Raw genomic sequence first — 18,929 nt, forward strand, 5'->3', positions numbered from 1 at the left:
GGGGCATTATACAGTAACACCAGGGGATGTGTCTGGGTGATGACTGGAGAGGTGACTGCTGGGAATGGGACATTATACAGTAAGACCGGGGGATGTGTCTGGGTGATGACTGGAGAGGTGACTGCTGGGAATGGGGCATTATACAGCAACACCGGGGGATGGGTCTGGGTGATGACGGGAGAGTTGACTGCTGGGAATGGGACATTATACAATAACACCAGGGGATGTGTCTAGGTGATGACTGGAGAGGTGACTGCTGGGAATGGGACATTATACAGTAACACCGGGGGATGTGTCTGGGTGATGACTGGAGAGGTGACTGCTGGGAATGGGACATTATACAGTAACACCAGGGGATGTGTCTGGGTGATGACTGGAGAGGTGACTGCTGGGAATGGGGCATTATACAGTAACACCGGGGGATGTGTTTGGGTGATGACTGGAGAGGTGACTGCTGGGAATGGGGGATTATACAGTTACACCAGGGCATGTGTCTGGGTGATGACTAGAGAGGTGATTGCTGGGAATGGGGCATTATACAGTGACACCAGGGGACATGGTCTGGGTGATGACTGGAGAGGTGACTGCTGGGAATGGGGCATTATACAGTAACACCAGGGGATGTGTCTGGGTGATGACTGAGGAGGTGACTGCTGGGAATGGGACATTATACAGTAACACCAGGGGATGTGTCTGGGTGATGACTAGAGAGGTGATTGCTGGGAATGGGGCATTATACAGTGACACCAGGGGACATGGTCTGGGTGATGACTGGAGAGGTGACTGCTGGGAAGGGGACATTTTACAGTAACACCAGGGAATGTGTCTGGGTGATGACTGAGGAGGTGACTGCTGGGAATGGGACATTATACAGTAACACCAGGGGATGTGTCTGGGTGATGACTAGAGAGGTGATTGCTGGGAATGGGGCATTATACAGTAACACCAGGGGATGTGTCTGGGTGATGACTGGAGAGGTGACTGCTGGGAAGGGGACATTTTACAGTAACACCAGGGAATGTGTCTGGTGATGACTGGAGAGGTGACTGCTGGGAATGGGGCATTATAAAGTAACACCAGGGGATGTGTCTGGGTGATGACTGGGGAGGTGACTGCTGGGAATGGGGCATTATACAGTAACACCAGGGGATGTGTCTGAATGATAACTGGAGAGGTGACTGCTGGGAATGGGACATTATACAGTAAGACCGGGGGATGTGTCTGGGTGATGACTGGCAGGTGACTGCTGGGAATTGGACATTATACAGCAACACCGGGGGGGGGGGGGGGGGGGGGTCTGGGTGATGACTAGAGAGGTGACTGCTGGATATGTAACATTGTACCGTAACACCAGAGGACGTGTCCGGGTGATGACTGGAGAGGTGACTGCTGGTAATGGGGCATTATACAGTAACACTGGAGGATGTGTCTGGGTGATGACTGGAGAGGTGACTGCTGGGAATGGGACATTATACAGTAACACCGGGGGATGTGTCTGGGTGATGACTGGAGAGGTGACTGCTGGGAATGGGACATTTTACAGTAACACCAGGGGACGTGTCTGGGTGATGACTGGAGAGGTGACTGCTGGGAATGGGACATTATACAGTAACACCGGGGGATGTGTACGGGTGATAGAGGTAAATGCCGGGAATGGGACATTATACAGTAACACCAGGGGACGTGTCTGGGTGATGTCTGGAGAGGTGACTGCTGGGAATGGGACATTATACAGTAACACCAGGGGATGTGTCTGGGTGATGACTGTATCACTGTGTGTGTCAGGTTCCTATAAGGTGTCAGGATGTCACTGTCTATGTCTCCATGCAGGAGGGGGAGTATATAGAGGAACACAGGGGTCTGTACAAGGACGTGATGATGGAGAATCACTGGCCCCTCACATCACTGGGTAAGAGGAGACTGTCATGTATTGTACAGGGGAGAGCAGGTATGGGGGCCCCTATATACACACATCATCTGATAATCACATATATACACTGTACTCAGTCACTGTGTGTCTCCTACAGATGGACCCAGTAACAGAGATACCCCAGAGAGATGTCCCCGTCCTCTGTATTCCCAGGACTGTACAGAGGAGAATCACAGGATCCCACAGGAGGATCAGGTAGGTGGGATTTAGGGTCTCGCCAATATACCAAAGTGACTGTCACTATATGATCTGTAGAGGAGCTGTGTGTATTATACACTGATATTATACTGTTTCACCTCAGTTGAAGCTAACACTATGCAAATGCCATTGTATTATTTTCTCATACTTCCTAGAGGATGCTGGGGTCACATCAAGAACCATGGGGTATAGACGGGATCCACAGGAGACATGGGCACTTTAAGACCTTCAAAGGGGTGTGAATTGGCTCCTCCCTCTATGCCCCTCCTCCAGACTCCAGTTTAGAATCTGTGCCCAGGCAGACTGGATGCACACTGAGGAGCTCTACAGAGTTTCTCTGAAAAAACTTTGTTAGGTTTTTTATTCTCAGGGAGGACTGCTGGCTACAGGCTCCCTGCATCGTGGGACTTACGGGAGAGAAGTCAGATCTACTTCTGTGAGTTTCAAGGCTCTGCTTCTTAGGCTACAGGACACCATTAGCTCCTGAGGGTCTGATCGCTAGGTTCGCCTAGATGCTCGTTCCCAGAGCCCACCGCCCTTGCAGAGCCAGAAGTCAGAAGACAGGTGAGTAGAAGAAAATCAGAAAACTTCACTGACGTCTTTGAGGTACCGCACAGCGGGAGCGCTGCGCACCATGCTCCCACACTCAGAGGCACTACAGGGTGTGGGGGCTGAGCAGCATTTTAACCTCAAAATAACTGACTGGCAAGAGTGGACGGGTGTGGTTCGTTTTATCGACAGTGCCTAGGTCGACAATGTTTAGGTCGACCACTATTGGTCGACAGTCACTAGGTCGACATGGATGGAAGGTCGACAGGGTTTCTAGGTCGACAGGTCTAAAGGTCGACATGAGTTTTTTTTTTTTTTTTGTGTCGTTTTCTTCGTAAAGTGACCGGGATCCCAAATTAGCGCACCACGTCCCCTCGCATGGCTCGCTTCGCTCGCCATGCTTCGGGCATGGTGCCTTCGCTCCGCTACCGCTTAGCTCGGCACACTTTACCGTTCCAATCGTAGTCGACATGGATCGTTAAGTATGAAAAAATAAAAAAAATGAAAAAATAAATAAAAAAACTCATGTCGACCTTTAGACCTGTCGACCTAGCACATGTCGACCTAGAAACCCTGTCGACCTTCCATCCATGTCGACCTAGTGACTGTCGACCAATAGTGGTCGACCTAAACATTGTCGACCTAGGCACTGTTGATCTTCAGACCGGATCCCAGAGTGGACAGAGTGCCAGGGCCCCCGCTAGTATACTAAAGTTTAAAAAAGAGTGGGTCTGAAAGGTCTCAAGCGCGCCATTACGGGGGCGGGGCTTAGCCCTCACAGCACACAGCCCGGCACCATTTTTTCTACACAGGCTGCAGAGACGCTGGTCCTTCCTCACACTGCTGTACAAGTAACAAGGTGTAAAATGGGGGGGGGGGGGGGGGGGGCACAGTGATTTTGGTGCATTGTATGTAATTTATAAAAGAGCTGCAGGTCTGGGACATTTTCTGTAGTGTCTGACAGGCTTTACTATGGGTCTCTCCCCTATAGGCCCAGTCTATCTGCGTGTGGTGGGTGCACGTGTGTCGGCATGTCTGAGGCGGAGTGCTCTTCCCAGAAGGAGACTATGTTAGGGACACAAACGGCTGTGGGAGTGACCCTATCGGCACCGCTGACACCTGATTGGGTGAATGTTTTGAGTGCTTGAATGATAAATAAAAGATTGGATAAATCAGACCAATCCTGAACCTCAAACCCCTCAATTTCTACCTAAAAAATTAAAATTCAAGATGGAATCTCTCCGTGATTTCCAGTCTGGAGGAGGGGGATTTTATGGTGTCGGTAGACATAAAGGATGCCTAACTTGCATGTTCCCATTTATTCCCCACATCAGGCTTACCTGAGGTTTGCAGTTTGGGATTGTCATTACCAATTTCAGACGTTGCCGTTTGGTCTGTCCATGGCTCCGAGGGTTTTCACCAAAGTAATGGCCGAAATTATGGTTCTCCTACGCAAACAAGGAGTCACGATTATCCCGTACTTGAACGATCTCCTGATAAAGGCGAGATCCAGGGACCAATTGATGCAGAACATTACGCTCTCCCTAACAATTATGCAGCAACATGGTTGGCTCCTAAACTTGCCAAAATCACAGTTGGTTCCGACGAGACGGCTGTCGTTTTTGGGAATGATTCTGGACACAGAATTACAGAGAGTCTTTCTTCCAGTGGAAAAGGCTCTGGAACTTCAATGTCTGCTCAAACAATTGCTGAAACCAGCAAGAGTATCGATCCATCAATGCACTCGGTTGCTGGGAAAGATGGTGACAGCCTACGAGGCCATTCAGTTTGGCAGATTCCATGCCAGAGTGTTTCAGTGGGACCTGTTGAACAAGTGGTCCGTTCCCATCTGCACATGCACCGAAGACCAGAATTTCACTCCTGTGGTGGCTGCACAGTTCTCACCTCCTAGAGGGACGCAGGTTCGGGATCCAGGACTGGATCTTAGTGACCATGGATGTGAGTCTCCGAGGCTGGGGAGCAGGCACGCAGGGGGAAAGCTTCCAGGGAAGATGGTCAAGCCAGGAAATGTAACACATAAACGTTCTGGAGTTAAAGGCCATTCACAACGGCCTTCTGCAAGAGGAACATCTTCGTAATCGGTCCGTCTTGATTCAGTCGGACAACATAACAGCAGTAGCGTACATAAACTGCCAGGGCGGAACAAAGAGCAGAGTGGCAATAGCAGAGGCCACAAAGGTGCTCCGTTGGGTGGAAAGGCATACAAGCGCTCTGTCAGCAATCTTCATTCCAGGAGTGGACAAATGGGAAGCAGACTTCCTAAGCAGACACGATCTCCATCCAGGTGAGTGGGGTCTTCATCAAGAGGTCTTTGCAGAAGTGACAAGTCTTTGGGGAATTCCTCAAATAGACATAATGGCGTCTCACCTCAACAAGAAACTTCAGAGATATTGTTCCAGGTCAAGAGACCCTCAAGCAATAGCAGTGGATGCCCTAGTGACACTGTGGGTGTTTCAGTCGGTGTACGTGTTTCCTCCGCTTCCACTCATTCTAAAAGTGATAAAGATCATAAGAAGAACAAAGGTTCGAGCGATCCTCATTGTTCCAGACTGGCCAACAAGGGTTTGGTATCCGGATCTTCTGGAATTACTCATAGGAGATCCCTGGCCTCTTCCTCTGAGGGAGGATCTGTTACAGCAGGGGCCGCGCGTGTTCCAAGACTAACCGCAACTTTGTTTGATGGCTTGGAGGTTGAACGTCGGATCCTAGCCCGAAAGGGTATTTCCGAGGAAGTTATCCCCACTCTTATTCAGGACAGGAAGGGAGTAACGTTCAAACATTACCACCATATTTGGAGAAAATACGTGTCTTGGTGTGAATCCAGGAAGGCTCCTACGGAAGAATTTCAGTTAGGACGTTTTCTCCATTTTCTACTAGCCGGTGTGGATGCCGGCATAAAGTGGGCTCAATTAAAGTTCACATTTCAGCCTTATCGGTTTTCTTCCAAAAACAATTGGCCTCTCTTCCAGAAGTTCAGACCTTCGTGAAAGGCATGTGGCACTTCCAACCTCCCTTTGTGCCCCCTGTGGCACCGTGGGATCTTAACGTGGTGTTGCAATTCCTTCAATCTCATTGGTTTGAACCTTTGCAGAAGGTAGAGTTAAAATTCCTTACTTGGAAAGTGGTCATGCTGTTGGCCTTGGCATCCGCCAGGAGGGTGTCTGAATTGGCGGCCTTGTCTCACAAGACCCCTTATTTGATCTTCCATGAAGATAGAGCAGAATTGAGGACTCGTCAGCATTTTCTGCCGAAAGTGCTTTTGTCGTTACACTTGAACCAACCTATTGTGGTGCCAGTGACTACTGACGCCTTTCTGGAATCTAAGTTTCTCGATGTAGTAAGAGCTTTGAAAATTTATGTCGCCAGAACGGCTCAGTTTAGCAAAAAGGAAGCTCTGTTTGTCCTGTATGCTCACAATAAAATTGGGGCTCCTGCTACCAAGCAAACTATTGCGCGCTGGATCTGTCCTACAATTCAGCAGGCTCATTCTGTGGCTGGATTGCCGTTACCGAAATCGGTGAAGGCCCATTCTACCAGAAAGTTGGGCTCGTCCTGGGCGGCTGCCCGGGGCGTCTCGGCATTACAACTTTGCTGAGCAGCTACTTGGTCGGGTTCAAACACCTTTGCGAAGTTCTGCAAGTTTGATACCCTGACTAATGAAGACCTCATGTTTGGTCATTCCGTGCTCCAGAATCATCCGCACTCTCCCGCCCATTCTAGAACTTTGGTATAACCCCATGGTTCTTGATGTGACCCCAGCATCCTCTAGGACATATGAGAAAATAGGATTTTAATACCTACCGGTAAATCTTTTTCTCTTAGTCTGTAGAAGATGCTGGGTGACCGTCCCAGTGCGTACTGTATCTGCAGTTATTAGTTGTGGTTACACACATGTTGTGTTACGTTTATAGTTGCTGATGATGCTCATGCCGTTGACTTGCGTTGTGTTAAATGCCATGTTGTACGGCGTGCTTGAGGTGTGTGATGGTATGTATCTCACCTTAGTTTAACAATAAATCCTTTTCCTCTAAATGTCCGTCTCCTTGTGCACAGTTCCTATAACTGGAGTCTGGAGGAGGGGCATAGAAAGAGGAGCCCGTTCTCACCCCTTTGAAAGTCTTAAAGTGCCCATGTCTCCTGTGGATCCTGTCTATACCCCATGGTTCTTGATGTGACCCCAGCATCCTCTACGGACTAAGAGAGAAGGATTTACCGGTAGGTATTAAAATCCTATTTTTGGGGTAATTTAGGAAGAACGTCTGTCTGATATAAAGGCAGAAGATACAGAGGTAGAAGAAGAGACGTATGTGACTGATAATAAAGTAGAAGATACAGAAAGAGAAGAAGAGACATATGTGACTGATATAAAGGCAGAAGATGTAGAGGGAGAAGAAGAGATGTATGTGACTGATATAAAGGCAGAAGATATAGCAGGAGAGGAAGAGACATATGTGACTGATATAAAGGCAGAAGATATAGAGGGAGAAGAAGAGACGTATGTGACTGATATAAAGGCAGAAGATATAGAGGGAGAAGAAGGAACGTATGTGACTGATATAAAGACAGAAGATAAAGAGGGAGAAGAAGAGACGTTTGTGACTGATATAAAGGCAGAAGATATAGAGGGAGAAGAAGAGACGTATGTGACTGATATAAAGGCAGAAGATATAGAGGGAGAAGAAGAGACGTATGTGACTGATATAAAGGCAGAAGATATAGAGGGAGAAGAAGAGACGTATGTGACTGATATAAAGGCAGAAGATATAGAGGGAGAAGAAGAGACGTATGTGAGGGGTGATCAGCAGTGTAAGGAGGAGGAGATCCCTACAGATATCAGCACAGGTGAGTAATAAATACTTATTACAGAAGTCATATATTCTCCTTGCTCAGTCACTACAGCAATCTCTTATCCTACACCCTCCTCCGCCATCAGCCCTGTTCTCAGTTGGGTGTTTCTAACACAAGGCTATCCATGACAAATATCACATGTAGAGAGTTTTTACACACAACAGTATAATGTTATTAAAAGTAACAAGCAGAAGTTTATTATTAGTGATTATATATAAATGTGTATATATGTATGTATATAATATAATTAGTATTGTTTTTTGTGGAGTGCCTAATTTATATGCATTTTGTTAGATGATGCAGGTATGAAATATTACCTGCTATACTGTAGACCTGAGCTCACCAAATACAATTCGTATAAGATTCAGAAACAAAATGAAATTTGAATCTAGAACTACAAGTAAAACATATTAAAAGCTTATCACAAGTACATATCTGTATAATCATAAGACAAGCGTTTTGCACTTGTTGTCACCCTTGCATGGGCGGGCTTGTTCTTATCCACTCCACTCTAAATACAAATTGCGTATCAACCAACGCGTTTCGTCAATAGTGACTTCTTCAGGGGTGTTTTCTGTTAAAGGCTTTATTCTCAAATATCAGTTGTGTAGACCTGAAATAATTTTGTAACCTTCAGACGGTAATTGTGGACTTGTTCATGATGAGCACATTCCTAATTACTTGTGAATAATAGTTCCTGCTCTGTGCAGTTCTGAGGTTATGACTTTAGGGAATGTAATGGTCAGATCCAATATTGCTCAATCTAAGGTCTCCCAGTAGCCTTACTACATACATAACTGTGTCTTGCACTCAGTATATTAACTAACAATAATAAACAGTGGAGCTTTAGTTCATATATTGCTCAGTGCATTTAATCCTGCAGCCCCCGACAAGGGACCCCACTATACTGCAGGTCCTACACTATGGCTCAAAATAATTACCATAAAAACAGCTATCGCATTAGTGTTAAACTTTAGGTTTGCTCTCAGTGGCGGAACAGTTGCTGAAAGGCTTGGATTGGTTCTCAGAGCACCAGTCTGACGTGCCACCACATCTCACATGGCCCTCCAATTCACCAGATCTGGGATTGTTTGGCTGGGTCCGGCATTGTTCTGTTGGTGCAGTTCCTGATGCGTTTGGAACGATTGGTGGTTGCTAGGCGACCTAAATGCCTGTGGTCCCGATTTGTCATGATCTACTATCGCTCACTGTTCTGCCGCTGAGATTCTTGGTGTCCAGGCTTCTTCCACTGAACATGGATACTACTCACTGTCTACAAGGGATCACCAACAAACAAATGCCGGTCTCGGCCACAACCAATGGCTCCCTTTTTCCAGTCGCATCACGTGCACGACCCATGGTTCCATCTGAAAAAGAAACAATATCTCAACAAATTTGCATTGTATCAATACCTCAGACATTCACAATGATCATCCAGTAGTTTTAGTGTCGCCATCTACACGCATGTGCACGTCCCGTGTCGTTGTGCTCTCTCTCTCTCTCTCTATATATATATATATATATAATATTTATATTAAACCTTATTGAAGGCAGAAGGCAAAGACTGGGCACGCTTAGCCCCAGAATACAGCCCATGGCTTCAAAGGCGTCACTAGGCTGCGGCAGTGAAAGGTGCCCAGAGTGAGTGGAGCGATTGGCTTTAGGGCAGTAGGAGTGGGGGACTTAATAGACTGGGTCTTGGTCCCAGCGACGGCTGAGAGCTATCAGGTAGGGTAGATAAGAAGCCACTTAGTGAGGAGAGCTCCAGAAAGCACGTCTGGATGGACCACGCTCCTCTTATTTATTATTTTATATACTAACAGGGGTGACAGGTGTTGTACAGCCCTAAAAAGGCAGACACAATCTCTTTCTCATCAGACTCTGCTGTCTTCCCTGCACTCTCACTCAGATGTTCACTGCTGCCAGTAGCACATATATGAGAAGCAGAAGTATGGCGGCAGCTGTATAGTTTCTGATATGTAATTCTCTTTACACACACCATCCTTATTACTATTGAGAATATAGAGGTAAGACACTGATGTAAAATTATGATTTTAATTACCTACCGGTAAATCCTTTTCTCGTAGTCTGTAGAGGATGCTGGGATCCATTTAGTACCATGGAGATGTACCAATGCTCCCAGTACAGGAGGGAGAGTGCTGAGGTTCCTGCAGAACTGATTGACCAAACTTGAGGTCCTCAGAGGCCAAAGTATAGAACTTGTAAAACTTAGCAAACGTGACCATGTAGCTGCTCGGCAAAGCTGAATAGCCAAGACACCCTGGGCAGCTGCCCTGGAAGAACCCACTTTACGGGTAGAGTGCGCCTGAACAGATTTTGGAATTGGCAATCCTGCCGCGGAATAAGCATGCTGGATAGTAAGCCTGATCCAGCATGAAATTGTCTGCTTAGAAGCAGGACACCCAATCTTTTTGGGATAATAAAGTACAAATAGTGCATCCGACTTCCTGTGACGAGTAGTTCTCTTCACATAGATTTTCAAAGCCCGCACGACATCCAAGACTTTGAGGTAATTGAGATGTCAGTAACCACTGGCACCACAATAGGTTGGTTGATATGAAAAGCCGGCACAACCTCAGGGAGAAATTGCTGATGCATTCTGAGCTCAGCTCTATCCTCATGTGAAATCAAGTAGGGGCTCTTGTGCGACAATGACCCCAATTCTGACACACGTCTGGCAGAAGCCAAGGCCAACAACGTGACCGCCTTCCAAGTAAGAAACTTTACGTCCACCTCCTGTAAAGGTTTGAAGCAATCCGATTGCAGGAACTGCAGCACCACATTAAGATCCCAAGGTGCCATAGGAGGTACAAAGGGTGGTTGGATGTGCAGAACTCCTTTCAAGAAAGTCTGAACCTCAGGGATAGCAGCCAATTGTTTCTGGAAGAAAATAGACAAGGTCAAAATATGTACCTTGATGGAGCCTAAGCATAGGCTAACACCTGCTTGCAGAAAAAGGAGAAAATGTCCCAGTTGAAACTCCACCATAGGAAACGTTTTGGATTCACACCAAGACACATACTTTTTCCAAATTCGATGGTAATGTTTAGACATTACCCCCTTCCTAGCTTAGATCAGAGTAGGAATAACCTTATTCGGAATGCCCTTCTGAGCTAAGATCTGGCGTTCAACCTCCATGCCGTCAAACGTAGCCGCGGTAAGTCTTGATAGGCAAACGGCCCCTGCAGTAAAAGTTCTTTGCAAAGAGGAAGAGGCCTCAGATCCTCCAGCAGTAATGTCAGAAGATACGCGTACCAAGCCCAACTTGGCCAGTCCAGAGCAATGAGGATCGCCGGAACTCTTGATCTTTTTATTAGTTTGAGAATCCTTGGGATGAGTGGAAGTGGAGGGAACACATACACTGACTGGAACACCCATGGAGTCACCAGGGTGTCCACCGCCACTGCCTGTAGGTCTCGTGAGCTGGAACAGTACCTCCGAAGCTTCTTGTTGAGGAAAGAGGCCATCATGTCTATCTGAGGTATACCCCATCGGCGTGTTACCTCTGTGAATACTTCTGGGTGGAGGCCCCATTCTCCTGGATGGAGATCATGTCTGCTGAGGAAGTCTGCTTCCCAGTTGTCCTCTCCCGGCATGAAGATCGCCGACAGTGCCAGTGTGTGTCTTTCTGCCCAGAGGAGGATTCTTGTTATCTATGACATTGCAGCCCTGCTCTTCGCTCCACCCTGCCTGTTTATGTAGGACACCGCTGTGACGTTGTCTGACTAAACCTGAATGGCTCGATCTTGCAGAAGATGAGCCGCTTGTAGAAGGCCATTGTATATGGACCTTAGTTACAGAATGTTTATTGGAAGGACCGATTCCTGGCTTGACCACTTTCCTTGGAAGTTTTCCCCTTGGGTGGCTACTCCCCAACCTTTGAGGCTTGCATCCGTGGTTAGAAGAATCCAATTCTGAATCCCGAACCTGCGGCCCTTCAGCAGGTGAGAAGTTTGCAGCCACCAGAGTAGTGAAATTCTGGCTTTCGGCGACAGGCATATCGGCTGGTGCATGTGAAGATGCGATCCCGACAACTTGTCCAGGAGATCCAGCTGGAAGAACCGTGCATGGAATCTCCGTATTGTAGAGCCTCATAGGAGGCTACCATCTTCCCCAGAAGGCGAATGCATCAATGAACCGATCCCCGGGGAGGTTTCAAGACATCCCGGACCATTGATTGGATCACCAATGCTTTCTCCACCGGTAGAAACACCCTCTGCATTTCTGTGTCGGGTATCATCCCCAGGAAGGACAGTCTCCTTGTCAGTTCCAAATGTGACTTTGGAAGGTCCAGGATCCACCCATGATCCCAGAGTAGTTGAGTTGAGAGCGCAATACTCTGCAACAGCTTCTCCTTGGAATATGTCTTTATCAGCCTATCATCCAGATATGGAATTATGTTCACTCCCTATTTGCATAGGAGGAGCATCATCTCCACCATGACCTTGGTGAACACCTTCACTGCTGTAGAGAGGCCAAATGGCATAGTCTGGAACTGATAGTGACAGTCCTGTAGTGCAAACCGTAGATAGGCCTGGTGAGGCGGCCAGATCAGAATTTGAAGGTACGCAGCCTTGATATCCAGGGATACTAGGAATTCCCCCTCCTCCAGACCTGAGATCACCGCTCTCAGAGACTCCATCTTGATTTGGAAAACCCTCAAGTAGGGGTTCAACAACTTCAGGTTCAATATAGGCCTTACTGAACCGTCCGGTTTTGGTACCACAAACAGGTTTGAGTAATAACCCTTGGTTTTTGGGTGAGGTGGAACTGGAACAATAACATTTGTTCATACCAATTTTTGAATGGCTTCCTGTAGAATAGCACTTTCTGTCAGCGAAGCTGGTAAGCCTGATTTGAAGGATCTGTGATGTGGGAGTTCCTGAAACTCCAGTCTGTACCCCTTGGTAACAATATCCGTCACCCTGAGGTCTAGGCATGATGACGCCCAGATGTGACTGAAATCTTTTAGTCTCGCTCCCACCTGCCTGATCTCCAGACTGAGAGGTCCACCATCATTCTGAGTATTTGGAGGAAGCAGAACCTGGTTTCTGTCCCTGGGAACCTGTTGGTGCCGGTTTTTTGGACCTTCCCCGACCTCCTCTAAAGAAGGTGGGAGGGGGTTTGGATTTTTTAAACTTTGCGGTCTGAAAGGACTGCAGTGTGGACGAAGGATAAGATTTCCTAGCTAGGGCTGCTGCGGAGGGATGAAATGTCGAGTTACCCGCAGTCGCAGTGGAAATCCACGCATCCAATGCGTCCCCAGATAGTGCCTGACCTGTGAATGGCAGGTTCAACACACTTTTCTTGGATTCTGCATCTGCAGTCCATTGGCATAGCCAGAGTCCTCTGCGTGCCGAGATAGCCATGGAAGTAGCAGGCCAATGTCCTTCATGGCCTCCACCATGAAACCTACTGAATCTTGTATGTGGCGTAAAAACAAGTCAATGTCACTCCTATCCATAGTATCTAAGTCCTCTAGTAAGGTGCCTGACCACTTTACTATGGCTTTAGAAATCCACGTACAAGCAATAGTGGACCTTAAAGCCATGCCTGGAGCAGTGTGTAGTGATTTGAGTGTAGTCTCAGTCTTGCGATCAGCCGGCTCCTTTAAAGCGGTTGAACCAGGGACAGGTAAAACCACCTTTTTAGACATCCTAGATACAGAAGCGTCTACTATGGGTGGGGTTTTCCCAATTCTTCCTATCCTCTTCAGGGAAAGGGAAAGCAATGAGAATTCTTTTAGGGATCTGGAATTTTTTTCTCTGGGTTTTCCCAGGATTTTTCAAACAAGGAGTTTAACTCCTTTAGAAGCAGGGAAGGTAAGCGAGGACTTCTTATTTACTGTAAAATAAGATTCCTCTACTTGTTCCGGAACCTTCTCAGAAATATGCAAAACATCCCTAATGGCTTCAATCATTAGCTGCACCCCTTTAGCAATGGATGCATCCCCCCTGCATATCCCCATCACCGTCCCCTGTATCAGAGTCGGTATCAGTGTCAGCTTGCATTATCTGGGCAAGTGTACATTTTTTGGGGGTATATAGTTGGGGATTTAGATGAAGTAGTGGGAGCTGAATATTTCAAACCCACTACAGATTGTCTCAAAACCTGCGTCTCTCTCTCAGTATGTGACATCCTTGTTGAAATCTGGGATATCATTCCCCTTAAAGAATCCACCCATGGGGGTTCGGATTCAGAAGGCTGAGACAGCACATTGCAGTCCTGAGTACATGGAATAGACTCCTCAGGAGAAGATACACACTCTGCAGCACAGGACACAGAGTCCTTAGACAAGGTAATGTGGATATATACACACACACACACACACACACACACACACACACACACACACACACACACACAGGAAAATGTCAGACACAGTTCCCCCCAGAGAACCTTCAGAGAGTCACAGAGTATAAGGAGCCAGCCACACAGCGCCCCTGTAGGCAGTTATTATGATAAAAGCCCGGCGCATACTGACCGTAATAGGGTAATCAGTACTATAATCACATCCCCCCCCCGGTACCGCAGAGGTATGCTGCAGTTATGTGGAGGGCGGCGCTCCCTGTCAGCGTCTCTTCCTATGATCTGCAGGGAGAAAATGGCGCTGGTGAGTGCTGGATCCACTCTGAGAGGAAGCCCCGCCCCTTGTAATGGCGCACGGCTTCCCGCACTAATTGTTTATACTGGCCTGAGGATTTTAGTGATAACAGGGAGATTAGCCCCTGTTATCTGTGTGACCAGTGTAGGGTTTATCAGCGCTGGCTCAGGACGCTCCTCAAAGCGCCTACACTGTGTGTTACTGAGCCTTCCTAGAGTGCAGCCTGTTAAAGCTGTGCTCCCACCCTTGTGCCGCCATACCCGCTGGTGACCCGCTAACTGGGACACGGGCGCTGTACTCACCACTTTTTCTTTCTTCTGGCTTTGTTAGGGGGGTGGCGGCCATGCTTCGGGAGACAGCTGTCGCCTTGTGGGCTTGTGATCAGCACCCTCAGGAGCTCAGTGTCATGTCAGCGGAGTAGAGAACCATTAACTCTTCAGGAAGTTGGTTCCTACTTCCCCCACTAAATCCCACGAAGCAGCGAGGCTGTTGCCAGCAGCCTCCCTGTACCTAACTAACAATAGAAAATAAAAAACTAAGAAAACTCCTAGGAGCTCCCCTAGCTGTGACCGGCTCCTCCGGGCACATTTTCTAAACTGAGTCTGGTAGGAGGGGCATAGAGGGAGGAGCCAGTACACACTATTAAACTCTTAAAGTGCCAGTGGCTCCCAAAGGACCCATCTATACCCCATGGTACTAAATGGACCCCAGCATCCTCTAGGACGTAAAAGAAAGTAGATTATAACCTAGAAGATGATGATGATGATTACAGTGTATCATATGGTGTATTGCATGTAAAGTAACTTGTTCCACACCTACTCTGCTGTAGCAATATACATTATATATGGGTGAGTAACACATGTACAGGCTTACCAGTGTATGAGCACACACATAAAGGAATACTACCTTACCAATGCTTCCAGGAGTAACGTTAGGAGACATTTCTCTGATCCATCAGCTCATATGACTGATGTTATTGTTCATCTAGAATCTCCAATTCATACGATATGTTCCCCATCCATTGTTTTACATTGGTGCTGACATAGGACTTGGCGAGTGACTACATCTCCATTTATACTTCATGGTTAGTTACCAGTACAAGAGAGAGAGATATCTAAGTCTTATTATAATATTACATTTGTTATTGTGAGTGTTCTCAGGAGGGTGGACACAATGATAGTCTGAGACACAATATTATAAAGCCTTCATTAAAAGTTATGTTTTATTATACACACACATTTACAATTAAGTATCCCAGAGAGTCGTCTTCTCCTATTGTTTACAAGAATTATATTGTTACAGAAAATGTCACATTTCCATAATGTATTTTATTTCCAGCAGATGGACACACAAGCAGGAATATCTCAGAAGGACATGTAATGTTATCCCCGGATTGTGACATAAAAGATAATGACAGCAGACAGGATTCTCCAGGAGATAACCCCATTACCCCAATTATACATCCAGCTCTATCAGCTGATCCCTCTGATCCTAGGAAATGTTCTCCTGATCACTCTGATATTGGTGCATCTGTTACAGCTCTGACAGTAGATACAGTGTTTCCGTGTTCTGTAGATGCCAAATGTTTTACACAGAACACAAAGACAATTAACCCGCACACAGGTAAGGCAGGTGAGAGGCCATTTCTATGTTCTGAGTGTGGGAAATGTATAAGTAAATCACATCTTGTTCTACATCAAACAAGTCACACAGGTGAGAAGCCATTTCCATGTTCTGAGTGTGGGAAATGTTGTGTAAGTAAATCACAACTTGTTACACATCTGCGCAGTCACACAGGTGAGAAGCCTTTTCCATGTTCTCAGTGTGGGAAATGTTTTGCACAGAAATCAGATCTTGTTAAACATCACAGAAGTCACACAGGTGAGAAGCCATTTTCTTGCTCTGAGTGCGGGAAATGTTTTACACAAAAATCACAACTTATTACCCATCAGCAAAGTCACACAGGTGAGAAGGCATTCCCATGTTCTGAGTGTGGGAAATGTTTTACACAGAAATCAGCTCTTGTTAGACATAACAGAAGTCACACAGGTGAGAAGCCATTTCCATGTTCTGAGTGTGGGAAATGTTGTGTAAGTAAATCACATCTTGTTATACATCACAGAAGTCATACAGGTGAGAAGCCATTTCCATGTTCTGAGTGTGGGAAATGTTATGTAAGTAAATCACAACTTGTTACACATCTGCGCAGTCACACAGGTGAGAAGCCTTTTCCATGTTCTCAGTGTGGGAAATGTTTTGCACAGAAATCAGATCTTGTTATACATCACAGAAGTCACACAGGTGAGAAGCCATTTTCTTGCTCTGAGTGCGGGAAATGTTTTACACAAAAATCACAACTTATTACCCATCAGCAAAGTCACACAGGTGAGAAGGCATTCCCATGTTCTGAGTGTGGGAAATGTTTTGCGCACAAATCAGTTCTTGTTAGACATCAGCAAAGTCACACAGGTGAGAAGCCATTTCTATACTCTGAGAAATAAATCTGCTCTTGTTGCACACAATAGACATCACTCAGGTAAGGAACTATTTTATTTTGGAGTATACTCATCATTGCCATGCGTTGTTCTTCAAGGTTCTTATCCTATCTCCTATGCTTTTTGCAATAAGGTGGTAACAGCAGTTGGGGGAGACAGGGTGGGTGGCAGTAGTGGGTGTGACCGGTTGTGGCAGTAGTGGGAGGAGATGGGACAGGTGGCAGTAGTGAGGAGACAGGGCGGGTGACAGTAGTGGCGGGAGACGGGGTGGGTGGCAGTAGTGGGGGGAGATGGGGCGGGTGGCAGTAGTGGTGGGAGACAGGACGGGTGGGAGGAGACAGGGCAGGTGACTGCAGTGGGGGGAGACAGGGCGGGTGGCAGTAGTGAAAGGAGACTGGGTGGCAGTAGGGGGGGAAGACAGGGCGGGTGGCAGTGGTGGGGGGAGACAGGACGGATGGTCACAGTACAGTACCAGGGGCTGCTGGAGGCAGTAAAGAGGTGTATGTGTTCCGCACAGAATCAGTTGATAATTAGACTTAATGATGATTATGCTTCCTTATTTCTAATTAATCCCTTGTATGTGTTACTGTTATTTGCTGTGTCAGCCTTTATGTGTGTTCTGTGTAATAATCCTATAAGTAGTGCTGCTACCGATCTCATATCATTTGTAGTAACTTGGAAAAGATGAGATATGAGGTGCACTCTGGAAGCTTATAGGGGGTTAATCTGAGATGAACACAGATGTGACATCACGCAGCCCCCCGGAAAATGGTCCCGGCCCACACGCATTTACCCCTCAGAGATGCGACCGCAATGTCTGTGTCTGCGCAGCCGCTGCGCATGTGCATTTTGCCACCACCAGGAAACTGCTGTGGGCCGCTATTGCGGCTGGGTCTGAATGACCCCCATAGGGTTTTGGCTCTCCTGATATGTATCTGTTTTACTTACCTGCAATACTATAATGTAACTTGAATTGTTTCTGTGCTTTAAATGATATTTTATCCATGTTGTGCAGAGTAAAGTATTTTTTAAGTGTAAAATATAGAGAAAAATCTGTGTATTAAAGATATGAAATAAAGTTGTTTAAAAACAAAAGATTTCCGTTGAGTCTTTTTATGTGTCTGTGTATTATCTTATTTCCAGATAATTGTCGCTATGGTGACAGAAACAATTTCCTGTTAATGTGTCACTTGTATTGTTACTTTTGTGTCCAGCGGGTGGGCTCGGAAATGTTATCCTTTTCCTCGCAGCCCCAGTTGCTGGAGAAAATGAAGGATGAGCTGTTGACGGGTCACGTTCCGCTTGAGTTGACAATTTTCTCACCAGCAGGTCTTTCCTCCTCTGCAGACTTGTGTCCGGAAAGAGAGATACAACGTAGGCTTTAAACCTAGGATCGAGCACGGTGGCCAAAATGTAGTGCTCTGATTTCAACAGATTGACCACCCTTAAATCCTGGCAAAGCGAATGAAGGGCTCCATCCACAAGTATTTCCAGGAAGACGCTAAGTCTGAGGGACTATGCACAGGCCCAAATGATCATTGTTTTATGATCCTATGTATGAACCAACCGATAGAGGGAATAATCCAAAACTGTTAATACCAAAGATTAGCTAATCAGGTTGGAGGTGCGCCATTAAGCAAATTGCAATGACTGGTTAGGGGGTTTAGGAAAAACCGCTTGTGGGCTTATATCTAAAGAAGCCTTAATGTGTGGCACACTCTTTTTCTTTGTTTCATGAATAAATTAAAACATAACTTTTATTTTTATTTAAGATAGATTTTTCAATAGGCATGAAATAAGTACCAACCAAGTATATCATTGTAAAACCCTATACGAGATCAGAACCCTCAATCACATGTGTTACCCATTCAGTACATATATAAATTGATAATTGACCACATCACAGAGATATGCACATGGAATAAAACAATATTGTTGGTAATAAAAGATGTTCTCCTGTGACTGAGCATATCATGTGTAACACAGCACAGTTCTCTAAGGCATGCATATCCAATTCTACACATTTGTATCACTTCTGTGACAATATTGTTATTGAGAAGGGATATTCCCTGTAACAAGGTATACAATATGAAACCCTGTCACAGAGCGAGGTATACATTATATTATCCCAAGGTTAGTACATAGATAATATCCAGCTTTCTGCCTGTTTCATTCCAAAGGCCTGCTAAGTTGTCCCAACATGCATCTCCACAATACTATTGTCAATCACTGAGTGACGCCTGATATAAATATAAATCAGTCA

General features: G+C 46.2%; 1 protein-coding gene across 1 annotated transcript; it reads left to right on the forward strand.

Annotated features, from left to right (window-relative positions):
• The first annotated feature begins 1,827 nt into the window (after positions 1 to 1,827).
• On the forward strand, positions 1,828 to 16,918 carry LOC135002317 (oocyte zinc finger protein XlCOF6.1-like). The gene is made up of 3 exons (XM_063951655.1): positions 1,828 to 1,909; positions 2,028 to 2,125; positions 15,513 to 16,918. The coding sequence occupies exons 2-3, from the start codon at positions 2,059 to 2,061 to the stop codon at positions 16,670 to 16,672; spliced, it is 1,227 nt and encodes a 408-aa protein (XP_063807725.1). The 5' UTR covers positions 1,828 to 1,909; positions 2,028 to 2,058; the 3' UTR covers positions 16,673 to 16,918.
• Positions 16,919 to 18,929: the final 2,011 nt, after the last annotated feature.

This window comes from Pseudophryne corroboree, unplaced genomic scaffold, assembly GCF_028390025.1.
Source record: "Pseudophryne corroboree isolate aPseCor3 unplaced genomic scaffold, aPseCor3.hap2 scaffold_1762, whole genome shotgun sequence".
Classification (NCBI taxonomy): Eukaryota; Metazoa; Chordata; class Amphibia; order Anura; family Myobatrachidae; genus Pseudophryne; species Pseudophryne corroboree.

Excerpts from the sequence above, each read along its gene's own strand:
- LOC135002317 (XM_063951655.1), top strand. The coding sequence starts at position 2,059 with ATGTCCCCGTCCTCTGTATTCCCAGGACTGTACAGAGGAGAATCACAG. Across the intron at positions 2,126-15,512 it reads GGATCCCACAGGAGGATCAG|ATGGACACACAAGCAGGAAT; the intron begins GTAGGTGGGATT and ends TATTTCCAGCAG.